Source organism: Haliotis rufescens, unplaced genomic scaffold, assembly GCF_023055435.1.
Source record: "Haliotis rufescens isolate VD_foot unplaced genomic scaffold, xgHalRufe1.0.p SCAF_25, whole genome shotgun sequence".
NCBI classification, from domain to species: Eukaryota; Metazoa; Mollusca; class Gastropoda; order Lepetellida; family Haliotidae; genus Haliotis; species Haliotis rufescens.
In genome coordinates, this window is record NW_025963946.1 from 4,328,338 (window position 1) to 4,340,707 (window position 12,370).

The 12,370-nt window shown below is 41.8% G+C and overlaps 1 protein-coding gene across 3 annotated transcripts; it reads right to left on the bottom strand.

Moving 5' to 3' along the window:
• Positions 1-1,324: 1,324 nt before the first annotated feature.
• On the bottom strand, positions 1,325-11,716 carry LOC124124804. Of its 3 annotated transcripts, XM_048402268.1 has the most exons (5): positions 11,610-11,712; positions 11,066-11,440; positions 5,081-5,114; positions 4,440-4,535; positions 1,325-2,581 (listed from the first exon to the last, which is right to left on the bottom strand). In XM_048402268.1, exons 2-5 carry the CDS (start codon positions 11,435-11,437, stop codon positions 2,193-2,195), a joined length of 891 nt encoding a protein of 296 aa, XP_048258225.1. In that variant the 5' UTR covers positions 11,438-11,440; positions 11,610-11,712; the 3' UTR covers positions 1,325-2,192. The 3 variants fall into 3 exon arrangements, with proteins under 3 accessions (XP_048258225.1, XP_048258224.1, XP_048258226.1); XM_048402267.1 differs by having other exon boundaries at positions 11,066-11,716; XM_048402269.1 differs by lacking the exon at positions 4,440-4,535 and having other exon boundaries at positions 11,066-11,716.
• Between the last annotated feature and the right edge of the window lie 654 nt (positions 11,717-12,370).

Consider the following 12,370-nt stretch of genomic DNA (forward strand, 5'->3'; position numbering starts at 1 on the left):
CATCCGGTGATATCACAGGGTCATATTTAGAATATGATCACTGGAGAATAAATTGAATATTTCATTTGACCCGTGGAGATCCGGGTTAGAAAAGGTCTTCAGCAATTCATGCTTGCCGCAAAAGGCGAGTATGCTTGTCGTAAGGGGCGACTAACGGGATCGGGTGGTCAGGCTCGCTGACTTGGATGATGATGCATGTCATCGTATCGCAATTGTTTGGTCCAGACTCGATTATTTACAAACCGCCGTCATATAGCTGGAGTGAGTGAGTGAGTATGGTTTTACGCCGCTTTTAGCAATATTCCAGCAATATCACGGCGGGGGACACCAGAAATGGGCTTCACACATTGTACCCATGTCGGGAATCGAACCCGGGTCTTCGGCGTGACGAGCGAACGCTTTAACCACTAGGCTACCCGACCGCCCCTCATATAGCTGGAATATTGCTGAGTGCGGCGTTAAACAACAAACAAACAAACAAACAAACAAACAAACAGCATATTTCATCTACAACGTAAGCCAAATATTTGCATCCATTTTCGTGCATATACTGACTTGACCATGGGTATGACACTAATGTAAATCTAAAGTAGAAGTTAGCAAGTAACGGTCATTGAGCTCTACCGCCAATCGACTATGATTTCAGCTTCTTTCATTCCTTTGTTGATATGTTTGTTATTTGTTCTCATCGCTATATATAGCTGTGACAGTGCTTATGTGAATAAATGTTATAAGTCTGTCCTTTTCCCTGTTATTTCCGTCATCAATCTCCACCTCAATATCATTTCAGCATTTGTGTGCAATAAACCCTCGGTAAAGGGGACAAATAGAGTTTCGGATTATGAGTTTATTTCCATAATGAATAACAAAATATCCAGTAACCTTCCATGCATATACATATCTTAACTTAAGAATTTAGCAGCTGTAGTTTCAGTAGAGGAAAGTAAATATGTTGAAACAACTTCACAGCTGCTTGTAATTCAATCACTATTTACCCCTCGCTTAGTTTTAGAAATGATTCCTATATACTCACCCACAATAGAAACGCGAATACCATTATGATGCATGCTGGTTAATTTTTGAAGATTTTCTCATATTCAAGGGATATTAGATTAGTTCGATGCAGGAACGAACATACTGGTATGTTGTGTGAACCGACGCTCATGAACGCATCACATGTGACGTCATAGATGCAGGACTCGAGATGCACCTTTTGTCTCGTGCAGGATGAGCGCGTAAAGTTTGGAAATCACGTGCAGCAGATCATGATAAGAATAAAGACACTTCGTGGTAACACTTTACTGATTGTTAGTTTTGTCATTAAGTTGTACGCATTGGAAACATCTCTTCTTAACCTACATTCTTCTCTATATGTTTCTATGGTTCGCGTTTCTTTTGGCAGTGAGTATATATAGTATATATAGTGATATATATATATAATGATTACGATTTTGTTGCGAATACCAATTTTCCTAGATACATTTAGTCAAATTTAACACCATTCGCTTGAGGCGACTTGCGGGATCGGGAGTCAGGCTCGCTGACTTGGTTGAAGCATGTCATCGTATCCCAATTGCGTGGACCGATGCTCATGATATCAATCGCTGGATTGTCTGGGACACATTCGATTATTTACAGGCCGCAGTCATATATCTTTTGGAATATTGCTAGGTGCGGCGTTAAACAACAAACAAAGAAAGTAATTTCCCGTTTGTCTCGGGTTACCAAATTGTATATAAACATCCGGTGATGTCACAGGGTCATATTTAGAACATGACCAATGGAGAATCGGTTGCATATTTCTTCTGACCCGTTGTCAGGCTCGCTGACTTGGTTGATGATGCATGTCATCGTATCGCAATTGTTTGGTCCAGACTCGATTATTTACAAACCGCCGTCATTTAGCTGGAATATTGTGAGTGCGGCGTTAAACAACAAACAAACAAACAAACAGCATATTTCATCCACAACGTAAGCCAAATCTGTGCATCCATTTGGATGCGGCGTAAAACAACAAACCAACCAACCAACATTCGTGCATCCCTTGTGTTATGGGTAAGAACCGGGGGAGTCTTGGTCGCACATCAGTAGTCAAGGTCTTGGATCTTTCTGAGAGGCACACTCACACACAAAACATCCCCCACGTCCCGTGACCCCAGCCCCCTCCCGCCACAACGATATTGGATCATAATTTACATTTTGATCACACCAAAATAATTTGAAAGCTTCCTCATCTCAACCAGATCATTATAGTTTTCAGACATGGTAACCCGGATAATGTCTTCTCTGCGTAGTTTCACAACGGCGGACAGAAAAGACGTTTGCTGCGCAGGTGCAGTCCATGTCAACGAGGTTTTACTGAACAGGACGGGTTTCTGGCCCAGACCAGGCAAGTTCCGGTTCCGTCGTTGTATGACGTGTATGAATGTATCTTCAGAGGCTGGCTGTGTGGTGAACGTGAGGTGAGAGTACACCAGGTAAATGCCGGCCGCTGGAACGACAATACCCCCATCACCACACACCACGTTGAAGCAGAAGGAGGTGTTGTAGATGTCGCTTGATGTCCATGATGGCGGCGAATCTGCAAAGAGAAGTCACTGTTTGCAAGTTTCGTTACAAATCAAACCGAAAAACTACATCTGAAGATAATACTTTCTGATATAGAATGGACCCGTGAAGATCCGGGGTAGAATAGATCTTTAGCAACCCATGCTTGTCGTAAAAGGTGACTAACGGGATTGGGTGGTCAGACTCGCTGACTTGGTTGATGCATGTCATCGTATCCCACTTGCGTGGATCGATGCTCATGATGTCAATCACTGGATTATCTGGCTCAGACTCGATTATTTACAGACCGCCGTCATGTAGCTTTATGCTCCTCTACCCGAGTGGGAACGTCAATCTCACACACACAGGGACGCTCTTCTACCCGAGTGGGAACGTCGGTCTCACACACACAGGGACACTCCTCTACCCGAGTGGGAACGTCGGTCTCACATACACAGGGACTCTCCTCTATCCGAGTGAGAACGTCAATATCACGCACACAGGGAGGCTCTTCTACCCATATGGGAACGTCGATCTCACACACACAGGGACACTCCTCTACCCGAGTGAGAACGTCAATATCACGCACACAGGGACGCTCTTCTACCCGAGTGAGAACGTCAATCTCACACACACAGGGACACTCCTCTACCCGAGTGAGAACGTCAATATCACGTACACAGGGACGCTCTTCTACCCGAGTGAGAACGTCAATCTCACACACACAGGGACACTCCTCTACCCAAGTGGGAACGTCGGTCTCACACACACAGGGACACTCCTCTACCCGAGTGGGAACGTCGGTCTCACATACACAGGGACTCTCCTCTACCCAAGTGGGAACGTCGGTCTCACACACACAGGGACACTCCTCTACCCGAGTGGGAACGTCGGTCTCACACACACAGGGACGCTCCTCTACCCAAGTTGGAACGTCGGTCTCACAAACACAGGGACACTCCTCTACCCGAGTGGGAACGTCAATCTCACACACACAGGGACGCTCTTCAACCCATATGGGAACGTCGGTCTCACACACACAGGGACACTCCTCTACCCGAGTGGGAACGTCGGTCTCACACACACAGGGACACTCCTCTACCAGAGTGAGACGTTGGTCTCACACACACAGGGACGCTCCTCTACCCGAGTGAGACGTCGGTCTCACACACACAGGGACACTCCTCTACCCGAGTGAGACGTCGGTCTCACCCACACAGGGACACTCCTCTATCCGAGTGAGACGTCGGTCTTACACACACAGAGACACTCCTCTACCCGAGTGGGAACATCGGTCTCTCACACCCGGGAGCACCCCTTACCCGTTTGGACACCCCTTTATTATATATGTTGTACGTCGGTATATTTTCAAAAGCATATTTATCATCCAAAACTGGTTCCCACAGGAGATATCTCTTGGGTGAGATCAAACGATATCTACACTGTAGATATCGCTGCAATGAAATTGCATCACAATGCTTTGCATACCATTGTGACGTCATTGGTTAACATGGCGTCACAATCAAATAACATCACTAATGGCTCTGCTACTGAAGCTGTTAGCAGTACTTTTTACACTTTAGACACTGCTTATTACTGTCTACAAACTAAAAACGTTGGAAGAAGGATGTTGGATGATAAATAAAATCTCACCCTCGTGTCTTTTGATATCAAATATATCAACACTCGTTGATAAAAGTGGAAAAAATCCTCGGCAAGCATCGGTGTTTTCGCACTTTTATCAACTCGTGTTGATATATTTGATATCAAAAGACACGAGGGTGAGATTCTCTATTTCTACGTTCACGTTATACGTTAATCTGTAATGACATTTCCGCCGACTTCACTGGGAACGCTACACTCTGGGAGGCCGTTCTTCGGTCATACGTTACCTGCTTGAGGGACCATATAAAGATGAGCTCCTGTTGACCCTTTGTTGATATTCAGCCCGTGTCTCCTATCCCTATCTGACGTGGGTGGTTCGCGTCCTGGAATAGACCAAGTGGTATAGCCGCTTTCAAGATATACTAAACATACCTGTTTCAAATAATACAGGTTAAATGTACATCTATGATATTTGAGAATCTGCTGACAACCAAAAGGATTCGTTGAGTGAGTGAGTCATGTCTCTGTCTTTGCTATATTGAGTGAGTAAGGGGGTGTGATTTCATGCCGCATGGAACTAAGTTTCAGTTATATATATACGTTGGCTTAATGTGGGGGGAAAGCCCGAAGTGATATTTACCACCTTGGTAAAACCCAGGAGGACGACAAGGGTGCTGACAAACCTAGAAACATAATCAGGGTAAATATGGGGTTCGAACCCACGATCACAGGTTTGTGATACGCCTAAGGGGCTATATTATAATCATAAACACTAAACTTCTGAAGCATTTGAGCTTCAGTGTTAAAGATATATTTGATATGACAACATGAACAAAATTTCAGGTGCGCAAATTAAAACACCAGATAGCATCACATCACATATTTCAGTTTAACATTGGTATATAGGATACTGTTTCCTACAACTTACCTGTCAATCGCCTCAGATATTCGTCCGATACGATCTGAAAGTAAGATAATTTAGAGCTTGTGAAACATATCATATTCAGCAATATCATGGCGGGGACCACAAGAATAGGGCTTCACGCATTGTACCCAAGTCAGGAATCGAACCCGGGCCTTCCTCGTAACGAGCGAACGCTTGACTATTAGGCTACCCCAAGATCAAATGGATTCTTGTTTATGTACTCCGTATTACGTTGATGGTATGAAAAGGTAAATTACCCTAACCAAAGATAACATTCATGTTTCCAAAGCTATTATCCTTTAGTGAATGTTCCATCTGTAATGCGCATTGTTTGCATTGATATCCGTGATGACCTGGGTCTTCAGAATTGGTCTTCAGCAACCCATGCTTGTCATGAAAGGCGACTAACAAGATCAGGCTCGGTGACTTGGTTGATGCATGTCATCGTATCCCAATTGTGTAGATCGATGCTCATGATGTCATTCACTGGATTGTCTGGTCCAAACTCGATCATTTACAGACCACCGTCGTTTAGCTGGAATATTGGTGAGAACGGCGTTAAACAACAAACATACAGTGTGTATTGAACAAATCACTGAATCCTATATACATGTTACAAGAGCCCTAATTGATCTTAACTAGCACAAGCGCTCATTGCAGAACACGCATGATACTTGCTTCACAAATTGTCATATGTTATATCTTACGGATCTATACCAACTCAAGCAATCAGCCTAAAGCAGCACATGTAAACAGCGTCCGGAACACGATATCTAGGTCGCAGATGCGTCAACTAAAAATTTGGCGCTTCACTGACCAACATGATATTTGATGCAATTCCCTGTTTGGATTTGTGCTATTTGATACGATGTAAGTCGGAATCGTATACTCCTCTTTTAGTAGAGATGACTTATGATTATTGATTGTTTTGTCACTGCCAGCTACACAGTGTGCTGTGTTTATATAAATATATTGAAAACAATACATTAACCCTTTCCCTGTTAGTCATTTGATGCAAACATGGTCTGTGTGATAGGGGCGGTCGGGTAGCCTAGTGGTTAAAGCGTTAGCTCGTCACGCCGAAGACCCGGGTTCGATTCCCGACGTTGGTACAATGTGTGAAGCCCATTTCTGGTGTCCCTCGCCATGATATTGCTGGAATATTGCTAAAAGCGGCGTAAAGCCATACTCACTCACTCATTCACTCTGAGTAATAGAAAAGCCAGGAGTGTCAACAGAATGAGTTAATAGTACGGGTCCTTGTAACGAAACGAGTGTATGTGCTTGTCATACAACAGTAAACAATCATCCTGTTTCGACTGTCGGTGTTTGAGTTGCCTTCAGAGAGTACGCTGTAATGCCCATGCATAAAGATATCACTTGATGCATGCCTTGTTGATCTCCGAACCTGGCCTTGGCATGTGTGTTTATTTGTAAACATTGCCGCGCTAGGAATGTATAGATAATATGCGAGACACCTCTGCTATTTCTGTATATGAGTCAAAGCCTACGTATTTTTACAAACAATAAAATTACTACCTCATCGTAGTTCTGCTACTACTCCTACTACTGCTGCTACTGCTACTACTCCTACTACTGCTGCTACTGCTACTACTCCTACTACTGCTGCTACGGCTACTACTTATTCAACTACTATTCCTGCAACTGCGACTACTACTACGATTTCTAGTATAACTACTACTGCCACTACTACGGCAACTAGTATCACAACCACTGCCACTATTACTACGACTACTAGTAAAAGTACTACTTCCATTACTACTACGACTACTAGTATTACTACTACTGCAACTACTTTTACTACTACTGCAACTACTATCACTACTACAGCCACTACTACTACGACTACTAGTATTACTACTGCTGCAACTACTTTTACTACTACTGCAACTACTTCCACTACTACAGCCTATACTACTACGACTACTTGAATAACTACTACTTCGACAACTACTACGACTACTAGTATAACTACTGCTGCAACTACTATTACTGTTGCCTATATAACAACACCAGCAACAACAACTACTACTACTACTGCGACTACTACTACGACTACAAATATTACTACTGCTACTGCTACTGCTACTACTACAGCTGATTGTAGGTAGCCTGGTCGTTTTACCATTCTCACATCACATCAAGACACGGGTCCGCTTCCTCATATTGGTCGATTGTGTGAAGGACATTCTACCACCCCTCTTAAATGACTGCGTTCTGATACAATGTTGGTAAAACTCGCATGTTATATAATGGACGTACCTAACTGGAGGGTCCATTGTGAAGGGGAATATGTAACACTAATCAGCGTGCCCAACATTAGCTCTAGCCTGCTGTGACATGGATGTATACACTGTCTGCCATGTCGACCTATACTTTATGTCACGATAAGGGGGAACGCGAACATTGAATGTAAGTTAGTAAAGTACTCACGGAAATGAAAAAAACCTGTTTTTTCGATCTCAAATTTGAAATAAATGCTATTAATATACAAAATATATAAATATTCAAACAACTCAATTAGTACTAATTTGGTCTTGGCACAAATACAGCGTATCAAAGGTTTTTATGTCTTTTTACACGGAAAAGTGTGTAAAAATATTAACAAAACAGACTATTGTGAAACTGAGCATAACCAGGTGTTAGTAGATCAAGGTGAATGTCCATGACCTTGACGACAGGTGAAAACAGGGGCTTGAAACCCACGTGCATGTGATTTGTCAGTGGTAAGTGTTTGTGAGTGGCATTGTGGGATAGTGAATTATCGTCAAAATATCAGAACGTAAAAGTAACATATTCTCTTCTCAAACAACAAATTACATGTCATTATTATTATGTACATAAACATAGCTGTTATTTTTATTGTTGTTTTGATAACTTTTTTCCAGGCTAATTTGCATAATGCCTATAGTCTGTTTCTGCCATGTCAATTTGGACTTAGTTTTATTTTTGAATGTTGAAAGTGCCTACACATTACCTCCTGTAAAGTACATTTTGTATTGAGCACTGAGATAAAACTAGCAAATATAGACTTGTACTTTTCCAGTTGTTTTGTTATTTCGTATTTACATCTACATAATGCTTTGTGTCGATTATTAAATCCAGCTAAACAGTTTTTTTGTTCATTTCCATGAGTACTTTTTTAAGTGTCAGTCAACGCAGCGTGACCTGAAAAAGATATCAAGATAAAACTACCTGCTTACATCACAACTGGATCATGGCGCATGTTACTCAATAATCAATAACACCTTGTTCGCACTACAGTGTCTGTGCACATGTATCATACTCTGATGCGTAATGTTGGCAGGAGTTTGATAAGAGGGATCTGGAAGTAGCGCGTATATATTTGAAGCTGACTGACGACCAGGTCACCTGGCCTTGACACAGATGTTTAGGTAGAGTGTAAACACAGCCTTGCTTTGTTTAGGCTCCATGTGATACGCGGCTGATGTTTCTGAAATCGAGTCAAAGTGTGTCACTGTGTGTGTTTACAAACATCACGTGAAAAAAAATTAAACTGGGTCACAGTTAGATTTGAAATTGTTATAGAATTGACTTTACTCGATGTATTACACCTGCTACTACCACAACGACTACTACTGCTACTACTACTACTACTACTACTACAACTACTACTACTACTACAACTACCACAACGACTACTACTGCTACTACTACAACTACTACTACTACTACTACTACTACTACTACAGCTACTACTACTACTACTACTACTACTACAGCTACTACTACTACTACAACTATAACTACTATTACTACAACAACTACTACTACTACTGTTACTACTGTAACTACTGCTACTACAGCTACTACTACTACTATTATTATTACCACAACTGCTACTGTTACTACTGTAACTACTACGACTGTTACTACAGCTACTACTACTGCTACTACTACTACTGCTACTATTATTACTACTGCTATCACTGCTACTACTACTACTATTACTACTACTACTATTACTACTTCTATTACTTTTTCAACTACTACTACTTCAACTACTACTGCTACCACTGTAACTACTGCTATTACAGCTACTACTAATAATACTGCTGCTACTTCAACTACTACTACTTCTCCTTCAACTACCACAACTGCTGATTTAGCTACCGCTACTACTACTGTAACTACTGCTATTACAGCTACTACTAGTACTTATAATACTCCTACTTCTACTTCAACTACTACTGATGATTAAACTACTGCTACTACAACTTCCACCATTACTAATAATACTACTACTTCAACAGCTACTACTACAACAACTACTACTACTACTATTATTATTACTACTACTACTCCTCTAAATACTACGACCGTTGCTACTACTACTACCAATACTACTACTACTCTAAATACTACTACCGTTACTACTACTACTACCAATACTACTACTACTACCAATACTACTATTACTACCACTGATTTATCTACTGCTATACTACTACTACAACAACTACTACTATTACTACTACTACTACTACTACTACTCTAAAAATTACTACTTCTACCACTTCTACCACTGCTTTATCTACTGCTATACTATTACTAGAACAACTACTACTACTACTACTTCTTCTACTACTACTACCACTACTGCTACTGCTTTATCTACTACTATACTACTACTACCTATAATACTACTAATACTAATACTACTACAACTACTACTATTAATAACTACTACAACTACTTCTACTACTGCTTTAGCTACAGCTATACTACTACTACGACTACCACAGCACCACTGCTGTTCGCGGGTGATAGGCAATTTCGCGGATTCGTTGTTCGCCGAAAACATGGGTTCGATTACAACAATGCCCCACCCATACCCCTCCATTAATCAGCATGGCATTGTTCAAGAAACAGACAAAAACACCCATTTTCCAAAATGATATAAATGTGTCCACACAGACACACGTGAGTGAGGCATTCGCTTGTGTGTCTCGCGTTGCTCAATAACATTGATCCATCCAAGCTGTGCAATCACGTGGTGTAAAATTATTGCTGTGTTCGGGGAACAGACATGAATAAGATTTCCAGGAACCCAGGTCCGTTATTGGCAGCAGTCGCACATGAATATGAGTGAGTGAGTATGGTTTTACGCCGCTTTTAGCAATATTCCAGCAATATCACGGCGGGGGACACCAGAAATGGGCTTCACAATAGTACCCATGTCGGGACTCGAACTCGGGTCTTCGGCGTGACGAGCGAACGCTTTAACCACTAGGCTACCCGACCGCCCCACGTGAATATGAAGACACACGACAGCATTGCTTACTTAGCTCCACACATCGTGTAGACATTGTCAATATATCACAGATGCAAACAAAGCATTATTCTCATCACCACAACAATAAAGCAGGCTAATTTAAAGTACATTAAAGTACATTTTGTTCAGATAAAATAACATGTTGCCATCGGTGGAGAAGGACACCCTTATCTTTTTTGCGAACACATGGTACCATCACTGTGCAGTTGTGATTCCTAAACCAATGATCATTGTACACTCGGAATCGTACAATGAACTCGCTTTGTCGCCTTTCTTATAACATAAATGGATCCGAGAGTGGCTTGAGTCTCCAGCATCCCTGCTTGCCGTAAAAGGCGACTATGCTTGTCGAAAGAGGTGAGTCTTCGAATTCGGGATCGGGTGGACAGGCTCGCTGACTTGGTTGATGCACAAGATTGTCTGTTCCAGACTCGATCATTTACAGACCGACGTCATATAGCTGGAATATTGCTGAGTGCGTCGTTAAACAATAAATAAACAGACAGACAACTATACCATATATGTTAACCTGCAGTCATTGTATCCCATAATTATTCAATTTCAGGAGTCAATGAGTTCTACACACATGACATGCTTTGTGCATTTGCTCTAAATATTTAAACGCAATGCTATTAAACATTGTAAACAGATTTCTAGTTAAAGATAATTACCTTTCTGAAAAGCTTGGTGACGTCATTATTCTGTCTCTGACAACAAAACGTGTGACCAGAAGAGAGTCGTATGACGTCATAGAGAGTGTCCTTGGATTCGATCAGCGGGCCCAGGTGGTCACAGGTGAAATAGACTTGAGCGGCGGTGTCCACGTGGCTAAGCGAATTTAAGAATCCCTCTCCACTCACCTTGTGCGAGTCACGTGACGCCATCATTGTCTTGACGGTGACCGCGACAACAAGAAGAACGTTTGCAGTAAGGGACACAGTGATGACAGTATAGAATAAAACTCCCGGGCGGCGTCGTTGACGTGACGGGGATGACGGTGACGTTGTGTCCAAAGGCAGCAACGTTGATTCTGGTTCACTCATTGTCTGGGGATCATATGTGTCCATTGTGAGCATATTTCTAATCTACATCTGCATGTAAGCTTATATTGATGATTACATTGTATCCCAAAGTGTCGTATATTCTCATAACTCCAGGAATTAATCACAATGAATGTATGTTGATTGCATATGTCACAACAGGGACGTTACGTACGTCGAGATATTTCACTGACTGGCTCCCAAAATCAATGATTCGAACACAGCTGCAGTGTTGACATTACCCACTCTGCAGACTAACAGCTCGCAAGACCAGGTACTGCGTTTCGCTTACGGCGCCTCTCTATTTCCAAGAAGCGACGAGGCCAAAGCGTTTTCTCACCGACCTACTTTCTGTTTCTTTACACGACTGCAGAAAAGGAGACATATGAGTTATACGTCGATTCACGTTTTTAAATAACCCGATTTCACTACTCATGACAGCGGTTTTCACTACTCTAGTGTGCTGGCTGAAATTCCTTCTTCACCTGTCCCTTGGCTATCTTTTATTGGGAGTAGTCTCTTGTGTCATTGTCCTAATGCATACACATTCAGATATGTAACAACCTGCATGGCGACAACCTCGATGCCGCAATTTCGGTCATTAATATAAGTAAAGTAAACTACGTTTATAACGAACACGCTTATAACGAACTGACGGATATAACGAACTTATTTTAAGTCCCGACCATTTATTGTATATATGCTGTATGTATGCCTATAACGAACTACGGTTATTACAAACCAAAATTGGAGTCCACTCGAGTTAGCTATAACCGTAGTCTACTGTATTTATTGAATGGCACTCTTCTTCTTTATTTTCTTGTCTGAATCACATATCTCTGAAACAAACATATTTATTCCTTACGTATTTCTCAATACCTGTGTTAGCTCAACCATCTCGCATGGTCTGTGAAAACACTTACCCTGGGGCATGTA

Excerpts from the sequence above, each read along its gene's own strand:
- LOC124124804 (XM_048402267.1), bottom strand. The coding sequence starts at position 11,470 with ATGCTCACAATGGACACATATGATCCCCAGACAATGAGTGAACCAGAA. Across the intron at positions 5,115-11,065 it reads TCACCAAGCTTTTCAGAAAG|ATCGTATCGGACGAATATCT; the intron begins GTAATTATCTTT and ends TCTTACTTTCAG. Across the intron at positions 2,582-4,439 it reads TTATATGGTCCCTCAAGCAG|ATTCGCCGCCATCATGGACA; the intron begins GTAACGTATGAC and ends TTCTCTTTGCAG.